This window comes from Manduca sexta, chromosome 27 (assembly GCF_014839805.1).
Source record: "Manduca sexta isolate Smith_Timp_Sample1 chromosome 27, JHU_Msex_v1.0, whole genome shotgun sequence".
NCBI classification, from domain to species: Eukaryota; Metazoa; Arthropoda; class Insecta; order Lepidoptera; family Sphingidae; genus Manduca; species Manduca sexta.
Window position 1 is genome coordinate 2,558,717 of NC_051141.1, and position 24,020 is coordinate 2,582,736.

The following is a 24,020-nucleotide window of genomic DNA, read 5'->3' on the forward strand; positions in this document are numbered from 1 at the left end:
GGAGATTAGAATTTTTCAAATCGAATATTTTAAATATTGCATTTACATACGAATGAATTAATAATATTATTTTACTTTAACGATATTTTCGTAGTAAGCACCACGTAGCACCTACGTGCTACCAGTCTCGTAGCACTCGTGTCGTAGCTGTCTGTGGAGTCAGGCCTATCCACGTAGCCGCTTACAAAAGCTTTGTTTTGTGCCAGTAAAATTCTATGCGGAAATATCAAAGACAACAAAAAATAAATATCTCATTTACAATACAAGAAAAAGACCTTTGCATTAATTAATCGTATAATAAAATATAAACTAAAGTTACATTTCTTCAACTAAATTAAAACTACCAGAAGCTAATTGTGTACGTCTCTGAACTTTCGAACGTTGTGACGTGCGCCTTCGATCTTTTCCGATTCCTTGGAAAATATGGTCTGGAAACAGAATGGTTGGAACGGGATGCCATCCGAAATATAAAACTTACTCATAAACTCCACCCTGAAAATGGAAAGCTGTTAATAATGTACATGATGTACGTACCAGAATTATAAGTTATATAACCATAGAGAATTGATGACTATTATTTTGATATGTGACAACGAATGATGTTCAGCCGTGGCGTAGGAAAATATTTTCCGAAAGGAAGCCCGGCACAACATATAGGTACTAGAAATATGCATACATAGGGTTTGCAAATCGTACAAAGATTTTATATAAATTACGAAAGGAAAGCCAGCAGGATCAGATATATAGGCCCTTCGTCACTACAGCTCAGTTAAATCGTGTCGGCAATACTTTACGTGCGCTAATATAAGTGTAAATTTTATTTTATTTTATTTACTTCAGGTAACAAAGGACCCATAAGGGAATTTACATCAACAATACAATATTAATATAAATCTTGTATCCGGCACTATAAGTGATGTGTAAAGAGCGACCAAGGTGAATTATTTTAACAATATAATCTTTGATCCTAGATCAAATCAATATCAAGATTTTCCCCTAAATCTTGTGAAAATAAAATTAATTTTACATTCTTCATTTGCAATAGAATTTAGCTAATGGTTATTTAGTTTCACAAGGCTGCTTATGAATCAAGCGTTCGATAATGATGAAATTCACTTCACAGTAAATTTGACAGTATTTATTGGTTAACACTTAGAGCGCCAATTAAGGTTTGTACGCCGAAATTTTGGTGAATTTACGGATTCATAGCTTAATATTATTATTCAAAGAAAGCCGCGTGCCGGACGCCTTTTTAAGAAAATGTTAAATCAAATACTATAGACCAGTGGTCACCCTGCATTTTAAATTTGACCACAATACATATTATTTTATTTAATATTAACGTTTTTTCATGCCTTCTCAATATGACCATTACTTATACTAAATCTCAGTCTCTCCATAGGCGCAATGTGCTTCAAAAGGGTATAAAGATTTTTCTTCGCGTGTTAAAATAATATATAGATATATGCCGTACGCTAACAATTAAACGAAAAATGTGATCCGTACGTACATAAACATCCGAATTATGAGATGCAAAGACATTAAACAGAAGTTAGTTTTAAAGCGGATATCAGGACTAAATTTGTGTACCAAAGTTATTATTAAAATAATAAGTCGACGTCTTATTTGAAATTTCTCTATGACATATTTCATAGCGTCCTTTGATATATAAAAATAACATATTTCTAGAAAATATGCTAATAAGCTTAATAAAACGTGCAAAGCATATTATTGAAAAAAGGTGATGTATTTTACATTGATGTTTTGCTATTTTACGATAGGCTGTGTAACCATTGAGTGAGCGCAAAATTTTTGCATGACAATCTTTCTAATGTCCTCTCTAAAAGTGTAGTTATGATCTTACTCAAAGGCAAAATAGTTTTTTCTAATTGGTCCTTAGACATCGTTCAATTAAATTCGAATAAAAACTGTATAAGTTTTATTTAAACGTACATAAATAACAATTCAAACATATCACAACATAATTTATTATTTAGCAGATATATTGATATCAAAAATAGACCAGACCGGCCGGGGCTTGACAGGACGTTGGCATGAGTCGGCGCATTCTGAGATAACTTTTATAATAGAACTCTATTGACATGAGTCAATTGAGTACTATTTAAAAATAAAAACAGTCATTGTAAACTGGCGCCCGTTTTAAAATTAGATCTCTTCTTTCAGGAGGATCTAACTAAACGTTTAATAAATTAAACTACTAACATCCTTTCTCAATAAACGATCCCAATCTCAGTCTTGAATCCGATCCCGAGAAGAAACCAAATAAATTATTTGGAAGCTTGTAAAAAAACTTTCTTCGATCCATTTTCGCGACGGATCATTAAAAGCGATCGAGATCATTTATCGATAACGGCGGTTAACCTACCAATGCAAGCGCAGGGTGTGAAGGAATGCCGAAAGACCTTCCATCACCACCATGATGGTGATTGTGAACGTGGCCCACGCGGCGAATATGACCGTCACATGAATGAACCCCAGAGCCGTATGCTCGCGAAGACCCAACTTGGACAACAACATCACCCATAGCATATCAGTCAATTCTGAAACAGAATTGTCCTGGTCATGTGATACTGGTTTGTGAACGGGAAGGTATCTGGTTTGATTATTAATTAAGGTTAGGGCTTATTATTTAGAGGATATTGCTTGGATCGGTGAACTGCATGAAAATATGGCCAGTTGCCTGTCAGGTGAAATAAGCTACAATTTCCTATGATTGAATGAAAAACACTGAATGACGAAGCACTACATACGTTCATATTTAGATTAAACTGTCTTCAAAAAAGTCCAGTGTAGTCACATTAGCCGATATATTATAAAATTAAATGCCTTCATGGGCATATCTAAATAATACTCACGCGCATGGGCTATGGACAACGCCCACAATCGGAGGTAAGAGGCTGTATGGGAGATGGTGCCCAGGATGAACTCGATAGTGTGAACTCCTTGGATTATCATCAGGTCCGGGAAGGCTACCATGTACTGGGCCACCTCCTCTTGTATCTCCAACGACTGTATTTTATCTGACTTACTGTACTGATACCTTCGAAAGGGACTTCGTTTTTTCTGAAATTTGAGGCGTAATCTTTAGGTAATAGCTTTCGCGGATACAAGAGTAAAACTCTATTTACAAACAATACATGATGGCCACACAGTGCGCCTGAACGCGTAGTATTAATATCAGCGGTTTCTTTGACTGTTTATCTGACAGCCAACTGAAGTAAAATTGTATTCAATATTAGCCAAAGCACTCCTATGCCTACATACTGCGAAGGCTATCATTCCGTAAGCACTGATAAACAGGCTAATCAGATAGTAATTCATACGTAGATAAGTAACGTTTGTGTATACCGGCTTCTGTCTGTTTTACTTCTATTTAACCAACAATTAGTCAATGTAAAACGGGCATTAACTTCTATCGCAGTTTGGTAGCTTGACATAGGGATGTATATGGTATAGGGAGTAGATGGGCCCTACATCAAAATTCTTGGAGCCCTTCAGCGCATACTTATAGGACCCTGCGAAGTTTATCACGGTTATGGGCCACGAGGCGTCCCGTATCACTAATACGGCTGATACAGCGGTAACTACGCCCTTATTCTACGGTTGAGTACGAGCACACCTAACATCATGTAGTGCTTTATTAATTATTACTCATATGCCACAGAAATCGAACTCTAGACCTCGACACGGCATTCATACTGCAACCCAAATAAGCCACCGAGGCAAACAACAGTTCCAACTCACCAGGATATCTTCCCTCATCCTCTTATTATACAAATATTTGTACACTGGATTGCCGAACAGTAACACCGGAATACATAAGAGCGCGATGATCATCAGCACGTTTTGTACCATCTGCTGACTGGCAAACATGTACGGTTCGCAGTCATCATCACCGGCCTTTGTCTCCACGAAGAGGAACATGTCGATGAACAGGATAAGGATTGGGGGAGCGCAGCTGCTGCCGAGTTTTATACCTTTGGAAGTAGAATAAAGGTGACTTAGATAGCTGGTTGAACTCCGTGAGAGTATACAGTCTTATCTCCAAAGGATAGGGAGAGGTACATCTTGTGTCGCATCTGATCGCCATCGGCTATTGATAATAAATCTTGTGATACCTTATTTTCAAAATAAAAACTGTCACAGTGTTACTTGTATGCGAATCAAAACCCGAATTTCACATTAAACTTTTCTAGTCCACCTTCACTAAACCAATGGGGCGTTATAAAAACACATTTAAAATATATTAAATCTCCTCTCTGGTTTTACCTTGTCATACATTTCTACCTACATTGTACAAAAAATGTTCTAGTATATTAAGTATTGTGTAATGAAATGACTTTACGTACATATAACCATTATACGCAATAATTTTAATATTACATGTAACTATCAGGATAATGAGCACAATGAGCAGTCATGACTTGCTCCCAACATAAGACTCTTCCAGCAAATAGGAGCGGTAATCGCATTTTATGTAGTTTTAGAAATGATCTATTTTGTTTGCATATTAGGTGTTGCTTGCGGCTTCCCATGTGTGATAAGCCTTTCTCGTTAAAAAGTCCCTAAATCACAGTAGCGACCTATGACGCCATCTGTTGAGGAATTAATAAATTGAAGTAGACGCCAAAGATTTGAAGTAGATGGCGCATCTATTTTGAAAATGTGATAAAAAAACCCACAGATACAAATAATCGGGATAAAAATTAGACTATATTGTATTAATCCAAGACATAGTCTATACGTGTGTCTAATTTCACCCAGATCCGTTCAGCTGTTTATGCGTTTACTTTAAAAACAATATAATATCTTTAATTTTGATTGTTTCAAATTTATTATAATATGGATATTGCTTGATTAATTTTACACAAATACCACAAAGAAAATTCATTGCATCTCCTCTTAAAATAGGCAAGCCATTTGATTTGCGAACAACACTAATAAATAGTCAATTTAACAAAGAATATTTTAGTAATTTAATATTTTCAAAAAACTTATCTCGATTTTTTAAATCAATAATTCGTAAAAATATATAATCTGACCGAAAAACATAACAAAAACGCTTATGAAAACATTTCAAAATTCAACAACCTAAGCAAGATAGTATTAGGTAATTTTATGACTTCTTTACCTTTTAAATTATAAACATGAAAACATTTATAAACTCGAAATATATCGTTAACTTAATAATTGTATTTGCGCAAAGCTGCGTTGGTAGTCCACATTACAACACTTAAATTTAATTATATATTTTTTTTATTCCTTTGAATGACGAGACGACTTTGCCGTCCGCCTAAATGTAAGCAATACGGCCGCCCATAAACAATAGAAACACCATCCAATTACAAAGTATTGTATGGTATACCACTGCGCTCGCCATCCTGAGACATGAAATATTAAGAACGAGTAGTTACACTAGCCACAATGCCCTTCAAACCGGAACACAACAGTGGCATACTGCTTGGCGGTAGATACAGACATTGCGGTGGTACCAATCCAGGTGGACTCTCACATATAAGACTTACCACAACTGACTATGATTATGTACTGGTGTACATAATAGTCATATACCTCATTTTCGTTTTAAAAAGACTATGTATTATAATTATAGGAATTAAGTATACATGATTTATTTTAACTGGAGTGTCTTACTAACCTATTTTAAAATACATGCCAATTAAAATTCTACTATGAAAAATCAACGCACGATTATCAGAAATCCTACTATGAAAATATTTATTTAATTCAGGAAACACGGAGATCAAAACTTCAAGCAGAATGCAAAGACAGTATTATGTTAGGTTGTTTCGTCCGCCGAGTTGTTCTGCTACCCAGCGAATACCTTTTGGCGACCATGTGAAAGACGAATACATAAATATTTGATACAAAACTGTGAAACCGTATCAAACTTTACCTCGCCTTGGACGGTCCGTATAAGTTTATAAATATGGAATATGAATTTTGTTTAAAATGATGTGTGTGAAAATAAATATAGACTTTTTTGTTATTACTTCTTGCACGCTAAAATTTAAACAATTGTGGCACCAATAGAACTTAAATTGATAGGGAAACATTTTGGAAAGAAAATTATACGACTAAATTACAACGGCATTGACGAAATGTGTTTAGTATAAAAATAATTAAAATCACTTACTTCCTTTAGGATTGTACTTAAACCACTTGAGGTATATGAGGATGACAAGCCAAAAGAAGAGGCAAGTGAGGAAAAGAATCTGTGGTATGAATTGCAAGTATATCAAATAGTAGCGCTTGAAGTATCTGGAAATAATATTTACTAAAAATACAATTTAGTTATATATAATAATAATATCAGACTTATCTATACTGCTGGGCATGGGCTTCCTCTCCTATTAAAAGGGATTAGACCTTAGTCCTCCACGCTAGCCTCGTGTGGATTGAAGACATTCTAAATTTTTATAGAGAATTTCTCAGATATGCAGGTTTATTCACGACGTTTTCCTTTGCCGTTAAAGCAAATACACATGTATAATTTCAGAAAAGCCAAAGACGTGTAAATTCAATTATACTTAATCAATAAACAACTTTATTGTAACATAGTTAAAGCACGATTGACTCGTTTCTGAAGACTACTAAAAAATAATCTGAACATTTAACATTTTGACACAATCTATTTAAAATCATGCCGCGACGATCTAGTAACTATTATTCACCATTAAATACAATAGTCTACATTAATACCTAATAATATAAATTAATAATAACGACTCTTTAAGTATGAATAACTCTCATATTCGTTTAAAAAAAAAAAACAAATTAATTGCGTTAACTTAAAATTAATTAATAGGACATATAGTACAAAACACTTACATATGATTAAATACACTTAAAACCAGACCAAATATCATGTGAACGACGCCAATTATAATAGACAACTTCATTTTTATCGAATTATCGATCATTACTTTGTTTTTGGATAGCTGAAAAATAAATAATAAGTAATAATTAGTTATTGAAAAATTACATAGTATTGTTTACAGTTTCAAACAGTGATATTACAGTTACGCTACAAATTTCTAAAAACAAAAATAATTATTATTGACGACGGGTACCCAAACTAGGCCATGCCTATACATTAGGGTACCATTAAAATTAAATATCGTGTATAATATGTAATTATTTAGTGAACACATCCCAAATATCATTCTTATTCAGTAACCGAAATTTTAAGTACATGACCCCAATAATTTTTTTCTATCAATCTTAAAAATGGACCATTCAGTACAAAGTTTTTTTGACATTATAACTAATGTGTTACTTTAATTGGTTCATTCTCGGACTCGGATTAGGTCTCGGTCTAGGTGTATGGGTTTTCTCAAAATACATAGGAGATTTAAAATTTACAATAAACTGCCGTTTTCAATAATGATTCCATTCGCCCGATTCGATCACGAAAACCAATCAGAAGAAAGTTAAAGACATGCTTACAAATAACTTGTTGTCTTTAGTTTCTTCTCGGGACCCAATAGAAGTTTAAATTGGGATCATTATTGAAATCAGCGGTAAATCATCATACATACCTCCCACAAGGGATCAAAACCAAATAGATAAGGTTTCCTCGTCGCATCAGCGGGACTCAATTCTAGAATCTCAGTGTTCGCGAGATCTACCTCCGTATACGTGTTGTACCAGTAAGAGTGAGACAAAACCAGCCCTCTGCCAAAATAGTCGTTGTATACGAACCCAGTGAAGAAGCTAAACACACCGAGAAGTAACAGGACGTAGCGACCTGGAAGAAAAATTTGTAGCATAGTAGTAGGTGAAATGAAGATATAATACTTTGCCTCCTTTGAAGATTTAATAATAGGAGGATAAGGCACCAGATTAGAAATAGAGAATTGGTTAATGATGGGATTTTAAAATTAGTTCTTCGCACGCAATTTTATGTACACAATAACGAGTTTTTTCAATACAACTTGTTTGTGAGATGACCATAGGTTTATATTGAAGACAAATTTAAAGTTGTTTTTATTGCTTTGAATGATCTAGTCTAGTTAGACCTATGTAGTAGGTCTAGTTATACTGTTTCAATAATCAAAAAAAATCTCGTGAGGAACAAAGTGCCGGCCGCCTGCCTTCAGTTAGTTCCATAGAAGATTAGATTCCAAGCAAATGGTGATAGACAAACTTACTTAGTGTTTCCCGACATGCCATTCGAACCCAAGATCAATCGGCCTACAGCGCATATCCATTCCCGCTATACCAAGAACATCTAATCATATCCTTGAGGTAACAGGTTGATTAAAAAGAAACCCAAGAGTTTTCATACTCGATATTTCATTATTATAATACGAAGGCTTCGCAGACATCACTAGATGCGGATTAAATTTTTCTAAAGACACAATTGCGTTGTAAGTCTTCACTCTTCCAGAAATAGCTAACAATGACTTATATGATTAGATTTTATAAAACGTATCATTGATCGGCTGCATTTTAATATCGAACTGTCAAGCACACAAAGGCAGTTGTTTTTATACTCACACAGCAAAGCGACCCCACGGCACCTAATGGTAAGTGGAGTTGGGTCCAATAGGAACACCAACTGACGGCAGATGATTACTCCTCGTCAGTTAACACAATTATGCTGGCCTGTTGGAAGCGGATATACACAGGCTGAACCCGGAACGCGACACACTTACGTAGGCCACTATGGCCGCTACATATACGGGCAGATGCAATAGCAGTTTATGTACACGGAGATGTATATGTGCGTGGAGAGATCATGGTCTGGAAACAGGACTATCCATATACAAACCGGCGCATTTGTATTAACAAAGAATCAGGATATCTGAACAAATCAATAAACAGACGACGTCTGCCGTGCATCTTGCCACTATTTAAACGATTTTCTACATCAACTATCTTTTGCCCACAGTTCGCATGAATAAGTTTCTCCGGAATATATATTTTTCCGAGAACAAAAGTAGCCTGTGGTACTCGGGAGCAATGTAGCTTCCTATTAGTGAAAAAAAAATCGAATATCGATTTAGTATGTCGTAAGATTAGCATGTTCAAATAACGAAGATTAGATAGAGATTCATTAACTGCTTCCTGATATACTTATGAAAATTAATTAAGGTATATTAATAACTCATGAGAGATCCAATGACGGGGCTCATGCATTGTACCAGATCTAGTGAAGTAGGCAGTGTTACCCGTATAAGTAAATTCGCTCCCACTAAAAGAAAGATTATTTTTCTGTGTTTTTCTATACCAATTAGAATATCGTGATATGTATAAATTACGAATCTTTTATTTAATAGGTGTAGGCTATTTTTAAAAGTTTTTGGAGGTTAAAAGACTGCATAGTTCGTGGTCCGAGTCAGCTCCGTGACAATGAACGCTGCAGTCTTCGAAACGTCGAGAGAAAATTGTAATATAAAAAACCGCGATAAAGTTCGCAAAATAGTTTTATTTTAATGCCTAACATGAGCGTAAACAGAAAAAAAAATATTATGGAGATTTTTAAACAATTATGATGACATTGCTATTTATTTTTATTTTTATTTAATATAAAAATGATTCCCTATTTCCCTTGGTCACACCATCACGCGTGAACGGCTGGACCGATTTCACTATTTTTTTTGTTGTGTTTGTTATTGTCAGGAGAAGCTTCTTATGGAAGAAAAATTCAAAAAAATGTGCGGAAAATTAAAAAATTTGAGAAAGCTTAACGATTTTTTTTTATTTTATATAACTGTCAATTGTTTGAAATAACTGTTAGCGAATGACAGAATGCGCGCTGCAAATTAATAGTTAAGACGGGACAACGTCTGTCGGGTCAACTAGTTTTTATTTATGTTTCCATGGGCTTATAAGCAATTACTAATCCTTTATGCCTTTCCTCGATTTTCTATTCTGTGACGGCTCAAACCTTCAAGCAAGTTCATAATTTTGACTTCACGATCGGCCCAATGAAACCAGCTCTTCTCATCCCATCTCATCAGCCTACTACTGCTGAACACAGGCCTCCCCTAGAGCGCGCCACGTTGCTCGGTCCTCAGCTCTCCTCATCCAGCAACCATCCATGAAACCAACTAACCTCCAAAAATTATATTCCATATCTCGTTGTCCGATTTTTTGCTCATAAATTGCTTCTCTTTTCTTACCATCCAAAGAGCCATAGACAATATGATAATCGAATGGCCAACATCGCCAAACATTACGGCAAAGAGAAAGGGAAACGTGACAACGGCATAAAGGCCTGAAAAGAGGTAAATTATTCTAGATTACATGTACTACGTACTAGATATGGCGTTCCGAACATCCACTGTGATCTACTGATTTGAACTGATATCCATTCAAACTGACTTTAATATGGGCAATATTGACGGCTTGTGGTTGTGTACGGAGTGGCGCTCATGATATTATAAGAACTCGAGTCGTAAGTGTAAACCTGGATTTGAATAAAAAAATATTAGACAAATAAGTAAAATTATTTGTTGTTCAATTGCATCAATAGGTTATCACAGTGACGTATTGGTTGCCATTTAAATTCAGATTTTGAACAAATAGTTTATATGGACGTTCGCGTCTATAGAATATACGTCAATGGATTTCTTCTATTGATAAACTGTGGAATAGAAAAACTGTTTAGTTAATTTTTTACAGCAGTTAGTAGGTGACCTGTTGGTAACTAGCCTGAAGCCTTAAGTTGGAGACATATATAATTACAGCAGCTTTTTTTTTTCAATTCATGCAAAAGAACCGTATGTTATATTTTGTCTTGTTTTTTTTTATGGTGTACAATAAAGTTTTTAAATAAATAAATAATAATAAATTCACACCCAAGAACTTTTTCAATACAGGTGTTAAGTACCGCTAGCACGAATATTTCCATTATAGTAAAAGTTATAGTTTCGATGAAATTGGATGTAAATTTCAACGGCGAGCCTCGTTTGAAACTAAAATACAGCACTATGAACATTGCGCGCGTGTATTATCCAAATAGTTAATCGTGTAACCATAGAACATTGCGTGCTAAAACGTTTCCGAAACTCTAGCAACTGCAGAAATTACTTGCCCAATTCCAATTTAATTAATATGATAGTATAAACCTGAAGAAAATTGTTAACAGATCACTGAACTCGACGCAGGCAAAATGTTTATTTTCTTTAATTAAAAGAAATAGAAGTTCATAAAGCATTACATGAAAAAAACCTGAAATCCTGAACTTAATTTAACTAACTCGAAGAATATTTGATGCAGTTGTTTAAAACTCATGCTCATGCATTAAAGGTACTGTTCTTTGAAGAACATTTATCCCTTACATTCCATTGTGGAACATACTCGAACAAGATTTATTGCGCCGATAGATATGAAAGAGACGTACCTGGGTTCAGTTCCCTGTAAGCGGACTCCCCGTAAGCCCTAATAAGAACTTGAAATCCGTTTGTGAATTTGTTCGTGCGGTAATAAGTGGGTGGGACGGCTTTCGATACAGTTTTGTACATGAACGATGGCACGTTCGTGTCGACCACTTGCTGAAATGTTAAATGTGTAGCTTACGGTACGTGAGGGCCTGAATTCGATTAATGGTTTCTTATATTTACGCGAATATAAGACATTAAAATTAAATTATTTTTCGTATTTTATTGTGGTTTTAATTTTTACCTATTCTTCCGACGTTTCGAAGACTTTGCGGTCACGGGGGGGACTGATGTGTTGTTCATCCGCAAAGTGAAAGTTAGATCTACCTACATTTTACAATTATACAACTATTTAAATTTTTTATCTGTTGGTGGTCCGATCTACGCAGAATGAGCTCACAGTGTCTTGAAGTCTAGCAGCTGGTCTTTTGATATTTAAACAGCAATAAAATCCGAAAAATATTTTAATTTTAATGACTGAATTGGATTCTTTACTAATTAAAAAAAATACCAAAGCTTGGTAAGATGGATGTTTTGTATAATTCGATCATTATAACAATTGAAGTTACGATTTTAACATAATTTATGCGAAATATTTTTTATTCGACGGCAGCGTTATATGGAGCTGATGATGACAAGGTCTTGAGTTCGGTTTTCAAATCATGTAACGATTTAATTGACTCTTTGTGACAAAAACTGCCAGCAGATTGAAGTCAGTTAGGAATATAGAAATAACAAAGCCTTTCGTATGAAAATTAAATAGCATATTTACATCGCTCTTACATTATATTAGATTGAAATTTCGACGAGAGGTAGAAATCTATTTATAACATCGTAATATGATTCCAAATCCAATGATTTCCACGTCCAAATTAATAATATAAAAATAGAAACTATTACAAATAAAGGCCAGAATATATTAATCAATCTCGTATCTTTGAACAACATAATTGGACGGTGGCCTTCAAATACGCTTCTTAATTGATGACCCCATTAATAATATTCGACTAAATTCCGTTTGGAACCGAGTGTCGTCCACGATTATGCTTTAGTATAGCAATAAACAGACCGGTGGGATATGTTTAAATTAAATTATTGCCAAACTCTGTCTTGAGCTTTGTGATAACAATATAAACACCGGTTTAAACTTGCAAGGTTCGAATGCGTTTCATTTGAGATAATATTAAGTCTATAAATCCGTACTAGGCCAGCGTGGTGGAAGAAGGCCTAACCCCTCTCAGTAGTAGAGAAGGTCCGTGCCCAGCAGTGGGACAATATAATACAAGGCTGATATTATTATTATTTTATAATAAGCGAACACGACTCAGACTAACGGTTTATTTTGTTTAAATCAAAGATAGGTTTCAAGATGTATTAAATCAAAACCCTAGTTGTTGTTTTTTTAATACGATAAAATGGCAAATACAGCCCTCCGCAATGCCAACTGCTTACTCTTTGTTACCAGTATTTAAAATATCCGTGTCTTGGCAAATAGATAGTCATCTTAACCGTTTTTTCACTCGGACTTTTGACATAAAGCAACTGGGTAGATCAAATAGAGCCATTTATTTTTATCTCTGCTATCATTTTAAATGTTCAATTTAAGTTACTATTAAAATAAAACCAGTTATTTAGTACGACATGTCGATGGCCTCTATAATTGGATACTTTTCCATTATTTAAGAAAAAAATATTTCGCTTTAGACAGGTGCTAGACTGTACTATTTGTAAGTTCATGGGTAACGGTGACCACGTACCATTGGTTAGGCCGCCAGCATGTCGGTTTATATTGGCATTAAAAAGAAAATAGCTTATTCTAATTCCCTACAAACAATTATGGCAGTTCAATTTTGAGACTAGACCACAAAATCAAAGTCTTTTGGGAGTACGGCAGCCTGTGCCCGGCAGTGGGACAGTTTATAATACAAGGGTGAGATTATAGTATCAGCCCCGTATTATATACTGTCCCACTGTTGGGCACGGCCCTCCTCTTCTACTGAGAGGAATTAGGTCTTAGTCCACCACGCTGGTCTAGTGCGGATTGGTAGACTTCACACACCCTCGAAAATTCCTATAGAGAATTTCTCAGGTATGCAGGTTTCCTCACGATGTTTTCCTTCACAGTTAATAAAGCAAGCGATAATTCACAACGAATATCCAATTTTTTTTTGGAAACGTCAAAGGTGTGTCCCCTTGCGATTTGGAGTTGCGGACATTCGTGTTGGCAGTCCGTTCCACAACCAACTAGGCTATCGCCGCTTTTAAAAGGTGTGATTAAGGGTGAGATTATGATTAAATTATAAAATAAAATACCGTGCAGTACTCCAATATATCTTGGACTCGCTTTACATCTAAAGAGGGTACCCAGCATTGACCAATTAGACATTTTTTGGTGACGTCCATGTTAAACATATTCATAGTGTGGTATATCGCTTTGGCCTTCTTGACTTGTATCACCCACGACCGCCACTGCTTGCCCACTGTGCGCAACGCTTTGCAGCGATGATGCTTCGTTTGGTTCAAAACCTAAAAACATATTTAAAGAATTTGTATAAGATAATAGTAATAATATCTGCCCTGTATTATATACTGTCCCACTGTTGGGCGTGGGCCTCCCCTACCACTGAGAGGGAAGTAAGAGGAAGACTTATTGTTGTATAAAATGTATCCGCTTACAGACCTTTGGTTGTTGTATTGGAACATTCTACTGTTAAAACAGACATTATTAATTGCATAAATGCATTTTTAATATTAAAAACAATTGCCTGTATATTTGAGTAAGTATTTATGCTCTATATATAGAGAACGCAATAACTATATTTATTATTTTAACGAACATAACACGATCAGGTTAATATAAAATTTAAATAAAAAAAATATTTATTTCTTCATCAGCCTGCTTTAAGAAAGAAGGTACAAAACGGACAAATATTTTAATATTGACTCCATAAAATATAGCTTCGAGTAGCACGTTTAAGGGATTTTGCATATATTTTATTTCTAAAAATTCCGTTTTGAAGAAGGCGACTTGCTTAAATCTAATTGCACTGTTTTTTATCTGTTGCTATCGAGGTTTTTAACATGAACGCGAATTCGCACTAGTCTTTGATGGGTTTATATAAATGGAGCCTGAGATAATCCAGTTTAAAGTTAGCTCTCTGGAGTGCACGCACTATAATGAAATTATTTGAACGCAAAGCTCATAAAGTAACATCAACGCTGTTTTAGCATTGGACGAAATGTTTTGTTAATAATACACATAGGCAAAGAGGGTTTGATTACATCTAATAAATACAAATTTGAACTCTAAAACAAGGAGAACTTGTACTAATATTATGAGAGGGTCTTTCCTCATAAACTCTTGGATTCTTGTGCAGAGAGAGAAATGGCTGGTTAGTTTTTACATAGTGGAATGTGCTTCAAAATGTGACTTTATTCAATAATGATTGTTTTGTACAAGGTATATTTGTTAGAAATTCGTAAGGCGTAAAGAAATATCATAAATCTGCTCTTAGTGATTTACGTCCACAAAACAATTGCAATCAGCTACATAGTATAAAAACAATATAGTCAGACTACGATTATTTTTATAACATTGAAAAAAGCCAAAGGACAGTCGCAAGCAGCAGTTGATTGATTTTAGAATTCGTTTTTTTATTTATTTATTTGGACAAACAACAAAACATACACCATACATAACTATTTGTAACATTACAGTAAATAATTGCTGCAGTGCAGTTTTAATTGCAGGCTGTCACAGCATGAACATATTATTTATTACATACCAGTAAACAATTGGCTGCACCATAAGTGCATATATATTAAATATTAACATTACAAACATTTTTTATTTCTTTACATACAATTTCTCAACAATTCATATTATAATTCCCTACTTTTTAGATTGTGCAAGAGATATACATAACATTATAATAATGAAATAAAATTATTCTTTTACATCGGTAGCATCAATAAACGGAAAAAAGCAATAAATAAAATAAAATTCGCAATTTTATTTGAACTTAGTTGTTTTTTAATTTCTAAAACTCACACGTTCCGTCCCATGTTTATAATTCTAACTCAACTAGAAAATTTACCTGAAGTACAAAACTTTGAATAGCTATTTCCAAATATGTTTATGTATACGTGAAGGTTTTTTCTTTTACAAATATCGTGAAAGATAATCCATAGTGATAAATAAGTTCTTTGAAAAACCTACAATTTCTGTGATAACAAAGGTTTCGCTATATCCTATACAACAATGACATCTGGTTGTATGTTGAAGTCCGGTCACGTGACATTGTTTATGACGCGAAGTTTTGAAAATCAATCTCTTATTTACACAAATTTTATTTCCGTCTCTAGTATCTTTAAGATTTTCTTCTTTACCATAAACTACTAAACATCATATAAGTTACCTCGACTGACCAAAGATGAATACCAGTCGACAGCATTGTACCAGCCTCTTTCAATTCGATTTCCATAATTCCTACAGACTGCGAATGATCCGTTAACGCGAGTCTACACGAATTACGCTCGCAAGCAAGCATGCGTTCGCTGTGGACGCGGCTAATCACGTTACAATGCAGAGCAATACCGACGTTGCCATGGCAACGAGACTGTCCTGTGATTGGTCTATTCAGAGACGATTTAGTCACAGGACTGGACTCGGATGTCTGCAAATTTAAGTATTGAAACTTTAAAGGTGAGAAGCGAAGTGGAAAATGTTTTTCTTCAATAATAAAAGTGCACAAAATATTGGACGATAAGCGTATTTGAGTGTAAACACTATATACAATTAAGTAGGATAGTTTTGCTTAAATTTAACAATAAGCAGCAGAGCGGAAGCTTTGTTGTAATCTTATTAGAGGCATCATTTTGGAATGATTGTTTTGTACTTCAGAGTTATTATCTATGTAATGCGAAGGGCGTATTGATCACACAAAAAAATAATAAAGAATTTTGGGAAATATTAAGTAATATTGTTTACGGACAGTCACGTTATCTATTAACTACTTACCCATATGTGTAATTCGGATGTATAAAAAATAATCTCGAAGTACGTATACCAGGTCGTCTTTAACAAAAGGAAATTTATCATTGCGTTAACATGTCTTTTTTTTCAATCACTGATATTTTATTTATCATTTATTAATTACATGCTTAGCCACAAAGATAAACGAGAAAAATACGTAACAGTCTAAACACTAGTACCTCCCTAGAGGAATTTATTAGCTTATTCCAATTAAAATGGAAAGAACGGTCCGGAAAAACGCATTCGTGCCTTGACATGGCCAATTAGCGACCAAACTGAGTACTCGCGCTAAGCGCCCTACGCTCCACTCCCAACCCTCCAGATCACCTTTCAGTGCAGCGGTAACAGGTTGTTTTACAACACAATGGTGCAGGACATTGGCGTTGGAAAATCTTGAACAGTTCTAAATGCGTGTCTTTCCATTGCGACACCATGAAATAAATGATAAGTACGCCTATTTGAGTTTTAAAGAACATATAACCTTCTTTTACTGATAACGAATCCCAATGTAACGATGCTTATTTGAATATTGTAAATCGAATTGGGCATCTGAAGGTAAGTAAGTTTCGAAGTCGTCGAAAATACGAGTTCAGGAACCACAACCGGTCGCATTCCTTTATTATTTAATTGGTCGAAAATTTACGACCAAACGAATAGTCTGCAACTATGGTCGATTTTTAACAATTCCGTTCTTAGGAAAGAAAACAGGGGCTTCAAAATATGACTTTTTCTGGTAAGTAAGTATTATTTCATGACGTCGAACGCAAGGATTGTGGTGCTGGTTCTTCAAAAATATTTTACACGTCTCACATGAACCAGGTTATATGCATAAAACACATTTACCTCTTCCAAATCAGTGAGCCTCACGTCCAGTCTGTGCAGCATGACATTTCTTTCGTGCTCCGTTTGCGGACAAGGGTAGGAGTTTACACCGAAGCCACTGAACACTTTCTCCATTCTACTTGCCAACTGTTCACCTTGACAGATAGCCACGAAAGCCACCTTGCGTATCTCTTGACCCTGGAAACAAAAACAAAAAAAATATATGTACATAACTTGACGAGCTTAGTTATAAACTTTGATGATATTTACTCTTATTATTATTATCATGCGGTGTGGGGTGTCCTAAAGCATGAAAAGATCTATTATTTTTAAGCAATGTTTTGACTCGCTTGTGGCTGATAGTACTCCGAAGATTCTTTTAGTTATTTGCATTTATGGAAAATAGAGATCAGTTAGCATCTGGCTATCCCCTTATTCGTTTGCCGGCCTATGCTAAAAACGCTTATCTACGTTTAAAGATGATGACTACTAACTGTGAAAGGGTCCTGCAGGATAGTGTCTCTGGCAGCCTGCCGGTAGTAAATATTTCCTCTGGAAATCCTCCACAGCATCATCTCGAAGTGGAAGCACTTGGCCCTGCGCACCACGCCTGTCATGACAGCCAGGCGACCTCCGATGCCGATGGGACCGACACCCTCTGTGGTCTTTCTACATCAAGATATTTTCGGTGGTTATTTAGCTGGGACTAAAATTTTTAACGACAAGTTAGCTTACAAACCTCCGCATTGTACAGAATTATGCTTGTCATAAACAACTAGTTCATGCCTTGTAACTTGTCACCTACTTCCCAGTTTGTGCGAAGGGCGACATGATTTAATTTCTATCCGCCTTTCTAAACGCTGTATACGTCTGTCGTAATTAGAATGTTTGTATCGTCTCCTCTGATGTTGATTCTTAATGCAAAATGCTGAATTACAATCATACGATATGGGTAAGGTTTATTGTTCTTCTTTCACCTGCCTACTTTTTCAAGTTAATTTAAGGAAAAATTTTGCTTTATTATCACCAGAAAATCCCACAGTTGTAATATTTTTTACGAATCCCATGTCCTTATTGGTAAATCATGCTAAAAGTCCAGTTATGCTTAAATTATTTCATTTTAAATTTCAAATGCCCTGTTTACTTAAAAAACCACGACTCCGTCAACTCCGCGTTTCCCAGCATGGGACCGATGTGTGACAGCATGTAATACATCTCGTTCATTTCCAGATAGTTTTTCATGAGGCTGACATGATATTCCGCCATCTGCGATATGTCATTTTCCCACTTTTCAAACATGTTCTGTAACGTTAACTTGTGATCATTACAAATAGATACTAATTAAAAAAAATAACATTGTTATTCTAATATTATAATAATGCCATTTCAGTTTAGCAACTATCAACCTGTGGCAAAGCCATGACGTGCTAGTGTGGCATTTCTTTTTTATTTTATTCACTAAGTCCTATTTAATTTTTTACTTTCTATGAATTTCACGACCCCATCACCAGTTTGACCATACCCGACATTGTGATGTAAATTTAGGGCCTGCTTCCCAAATTCTAAGTAAATACTACTACGTCACATAAATGTGTAAACAGGCCAAATACAAAAGTCATAGTCTAACCTATGTCCTAAAATGACAATAAACTGATCACTACCTACATTAGCTTATTTGTCGAGTAAAATTTATTTTATACTTGTGAAAGGGATTCTTCAAGAATCGTCATTTCTTTCTTTTTTCCGGAATAATTACATCAAAAATGTGAGATGAAATAGCTTTTACTAATGTTTTTTATCAAGTAGTTCCAAAGATATACCCTAACGAAAATCCTTAGTTACGTAACAAAAATTAATACATTTTATGGTCATACCCTCGTTCGAGAACATCGAAATCACAATATTTCAGATAGCCAACAATTTTCGAACCCAAGCACCGAACCGAATGACGTGGTTTTCAATTGGACACGGCTTGAATCTACTATTCGTTCTAACGTTAAAGCTCTCTCGAATTTGGACACGTAACCTATGTTTTCTCTTTTCTTATACTGAATAAAATACTTTTTTGTGCAATCTAACAAGTATTTTCGCAAAGCGCTATTTTTTAGCTATAGAACGGTCTATATTTTATAATACAAAATGAACTGTCTATAAATGTACAATATACTAAGCATGCCTAGCTTCGAATTACTATCCACTAAATTTCGTCACCCTTACGTTTTTTTCTGCACGTTTCCTTTCTAATTGCCATTCTATACTGTCATCTTACCCAATTTCAATACTAAGATTTGTCTTACTTCGAATGCTAACATCTCGTTTGGCTGCATTGCCTTTGGTTCCTGGTCCAGCTCTGGTATGTAAATGTTGTCCTTCCCCATCTCAGCCTCCATGTAGCGAAGTTTCCTTTCCATCTCAGCACAACGTGACACCTCCGTTATGTACGTCTTCTGAAATGACTGTGAATCGGGAGCAGACTGGAATAAATATAAAAATAAATTACGAAGTACTTATCACATATCGTACTGATGCGTTTCGTTTTACGTAACTCATTAAGGAGAAATGTTGAGAAATCTTTGCTTAGTCCTCAATTACGTAACATAAGGAACTACTGCGCAACATTTCAAACTTCCTTTTGCAACTGTGTATTGTCTGTCAGTCAAGATTGAGAATTCTATTAGACAAAACTTTTTAAAACTGACCGGTGGATGTAGGCCAGTAAATGGCAATTAAAATTCCAATAAACCTCGGTTTCGATGACCTCTACTTTTATTCCGACTGAGATAACAATAATATCTGCGCGACGGCTTTCTTTGGTGCATCGACCTTAATATGTACCTTAGTAGTTCCTTCAGTAAATTGAAGTAGATATATTGACAGACAACCAATTGAAGTTGGGATTTTGCCTAAACATTACGAAAATCTCATTTGTAGTAATAACATCAAGTTCTTGGATTCATATTCAAATATATAACTAGTAGAACGTCAATGGCCAAATAAATAGACAATCTAGATATCTACTTCCAAATCGATCCCAAAACAAACATTTTAAAATAAGTAACACGAGCGTTCCAATTAAACTACTCTGATTAGACTATTTCCACGAAGTTATTGAACAAGATCGCTCATTAATTCCGGTCGTGATATGTCCAAAATAGACTAAAGAGTTGCGGCATTGATTAAATATTAAAGTATCATTTGAAAATGGATGACACTTGCACTCACTAATTGAATGCAGAACAGAGCCCCGAGCGTATAGAGTTACGCGAACCCCTAATAGCACAATATGTAATCATAATAAACAGGAAACCTGCACGAGGGACCAATTAATCAAATTTTGTAACAAAATCCGAACACTAGCGTGCCCGTCATATCAGTTTAATATAATTAGACGTCGGAAATGCCGGTCAGCATCGCAACTCTGCACCAGTAATTAATACATAGATTGATAATTAACTCCCAAAATTGACTTTCAAGTTGATGCCCTTTCAGAACCATTGACTGACACACTTCATTATGAATTCTGACCCGGTCGGTAATTGGCATCGTATACGATAATCGCTCGACGATGACACTCTGATATGAGTGGACGATTTGGATTTAAGTATGCATTTTGTATTAAGTTGGTTATTGATAGTAACGAATGAGACCGTGTGCATAATTTATTTGGTCCAGAATGAAATGTTTCGGTCAGTGTATTTATATTACTGTAACCTCGCTAGAGATCTGTGAGGAGTTATTTTAATAATGTATAATTTTTGGTATCCGTCTGTGTAAATTGTCTAGTTCGGACACTGTTACAAAATGGAGAGACGATCTGATAGACGTTGCTGTAGTTCGTTGCAAGTACACTTTTAAACCTACGTTAGCTTTCGCTGGCGGCTTCGTTTGGGTTCCTTTTGCGAAATGATCCGTCGGCTATCCTGAATTTAGGATTAATAGTAACTTATATTATGTTAAACCTGAAATGTATATTGTTTACTTTTTACGACAAGAATCTTAAAAAAATATAACAAATCCAATGGTTTTCTTACTCAAGGTCTGAACTCAGGTCCCACCACCAGTCAATGTACTCCGCTAGACCAAGTCGGTACGAATTTTTATTAGATGTATATCTATCAAGAAACTTGAAGAAAAATTTGTACATTAATGGTTATGAAAAACACTCACATCCAAAAACTGCACGCAACTTATTTCGCCGAGTTGAGAGATTATTTCGAAAGCCGCCTCCGGCTGCAAATATAGATCGCAGAACGCCATGTGATCGCTGCGTAACATTCTCACTTTGATGACTGCAACATGCAACAGCTGAAAACTAGATTGAAGCGGTAGTCTGAATAATAAAACTAGACTAGATGGTAGACGGAGTCTCGTACCACCACAATATTAATTTTTGCCGACAAACAATTTAAATATCATTTAGATAATGTATTTCTGTGGATTATGTTACTCAAAAAAGTTGGAGTAGGGTTGTTGCTGTTTATAAACTATCATTATCAGCGGATCGATTTGTTCGTCCCCCAGTAGTAAAGAAAAGGGTCTAGAGTTGCATACCAAATTTTGTACTACAATGTCTTTTTGTCTCAACGGCCGTTTTAAACAAACGATCCAAATCTTAATCTTCGATCCTATTCTGTGAATAAGCTAATAAGATAAGTCATTTGTAAAAGAAACCTTTGTTCTGATTGGGCCAGTAGCGCGATGGATTGGCGAAAGCGATTCAGATCGTTTATTGAAAATGGAATATACAATACATAATATTTTGTGAAAAATTGCTACCATTCATACGCCTTATAAACATGGCTTTACAAATATAGAAGAAACGCCGTATTTGTTATAAGGTTTCCTATGACTTACAGGACTCTAAAAATCTTTGATCTAAATATGGAGACTATCATTATTTCTACGCCTCCGGCGATGGGAAATCCTGTACCCCGGCTTGTTTGAACTGGACCGGGTAAACGACTTACCGGTAATCTAATTACGTTGATCCCAGTTTCCTGGTGTAACTCGTACTGGACGTGTATTTTAACAGGTAGCATGAGTATGATGGCCTGATTTTGGAATTTCGTATTTTACATTCTATTTAAGCAGATATTTTCTGGTAAAAGTAGGCAAGGAATATTGATAAACTGTCAGGGGACGTCTAAGAAACTTCTAAGATCAAATCGAGCCCTAACCAAATACTGGCCACGAAATACTCATAATCTGAATCAGAATTTAGATTCTACGTCAAAATAACTAAAATATGTCTCTTTTGCGTAAAAGGGTGTACAAGTACTAACCTCGCGTCTAAGCAGAAGTTCACATATATTTTGCGGGGAATGTGTTATTATAATTTTTTTTATTTACTTCTTTTTCTATGTCAATTCAATATTCTTCGACTTCACTTCTCGTCTTCAGATGTTTGTGCGGCAGAGAGAAATTTGGAGTTGTCATTTTTTTTTCTAAATAGTTTACCACAGACGTCTGTGGGGCTAATACATCCGTAATGGAACCTATTCTGAATTGGTTGAAGGCGTGAAGCCATCGAAGCAAGCATCCGTTTTGATTCTGATTTTGTCTTTGTATATATACTCGTACTACTTGTATTTGAATAAGCGTCTCTTTGGATCACAATAAGCATTTATTTATAGTGCTAAATGAAGTGACAGAAATGAATTATCAAATGTCTCCGCCATTCCAAATCTTTCCAATTCTCCTAGTCGACACCAATTTCTATACAAAAATAGATAATTATTAAAAGGACCTAAGATATACTCATGGTACTTATGTACCCTGCCTACCTTTAGCGGCCTATAACGGAACGATAGTTTGCGGTGAGAGACTACGGAAATTCATCTGGCACCCTCACGAGGTAATCGAGGAACATGGGGATTATAGTCCCCGCGAATCGGACATAGCCTATGCCCGACATCCGGAATGGAGCGCGCCAAAATAGCTTCCACATAATCGGATGGATAGGTGTAGCCATTTTTGCCTTATGGGATGATTTCAGAAGATTGTCGTCACATAATACTGTCTTACTTATAAAAAAATCGCAAAGCTATGCTTTATATGCGTTAACACACAAATTAACTCGATCAGCTGTAACTCAAAACCCGCCATCGTGCCTGTTAATAAGGTTGAAACTAGAAAACCGGTGATGTTTTCGTCAGCTATTTAAACAATTCTTAAACACCAGCAGTAAAACAAGTTTATGAGTAAGACTGATAATCATTATCTTTGGAACTAGGTTTTGCTCGCGGCTTCTTTATTATCTGCATACCAAATTTCATGAAAATCCGTTCCGCAGATTTTGAGAAAATCAATAACATATAGACAGAAAAGGGGACTTTGTTTTATAAATTGTGTAGATAGATGATAGCAAATATACGTATCAGAATTTTCAGTTGCTTTTAGATGACTGGTCGCTTGGTTTACATACCATTGATCCGTAAATAAGGAAATTTATTTAAATCAACTGATAGGCAAATTTAGTGTCTTTTGCAATATTGCTAGGTATCACTTTTCGGCAAAAAGGCATCTTGCAGGTAATCTTACTGCCACTACATGAATTAAAAATTATTCAAAACGAGCGCAGTTCATTTTCACAATAGATTTTTTTAATTTGATGTTTTGAAAGGTATTGTCATTGTTCTGGGGCCTTATTCTCTATCCGGCACGTTATTTTGACAGTGCGTAACAAGCACGTAACACAACGCATAATGTTTAGGACTATAGAAATTTGGCTTACA

At 35.3% G+C, this 24,020-nt stretch overlaps 1 protein-coding gene across 1 annotated transcript; it reads right to left on the bottom strand.

The window, feature by feature from the left end:
* Positions 1 to 350: 350 nt before the first annotated feature.
* On the bottom strand, positions 351 to 22,796 carry LOC115448530 (V-type proton ATPase 116 kDa subunit a1). Its single transcript, XM_037444122.1, has 16 exons — positions 22,569 to 22,796; positions 21,454 to 21,598; positions 19,584 to 19,760; positions 18,431 to 18,588; positions 17,781 to 17,955; positions 17,308 to 17,484; positions 13,743 to 13,955; positions 11,393 to 11,543; positions 10,103 to 10,264; positions 7,581 to 7,789; positions 6,871 to 6,980; positions 6,176 to 6,300; positions 3,766 to 3,998; positions 2,877 to 3,084; positions 2,387 to 2,561; positions 351 to 492 (listed from the first exon to the last, which is right to left on the bottom strand). Exons 2-16 carry the CDS (start codon positions 21,559 to 21,561, stop codon positions 351 to 353), a joined length of 2,523 nt encoding a protein of 840 aa, XP_037300019.1. The 5' UTR covers positions 21,562 to 21,598; positions 22,569 to 22,796.
* Positions 22,797 to 24,020: the final 1,224 nt, after the last annotated feature.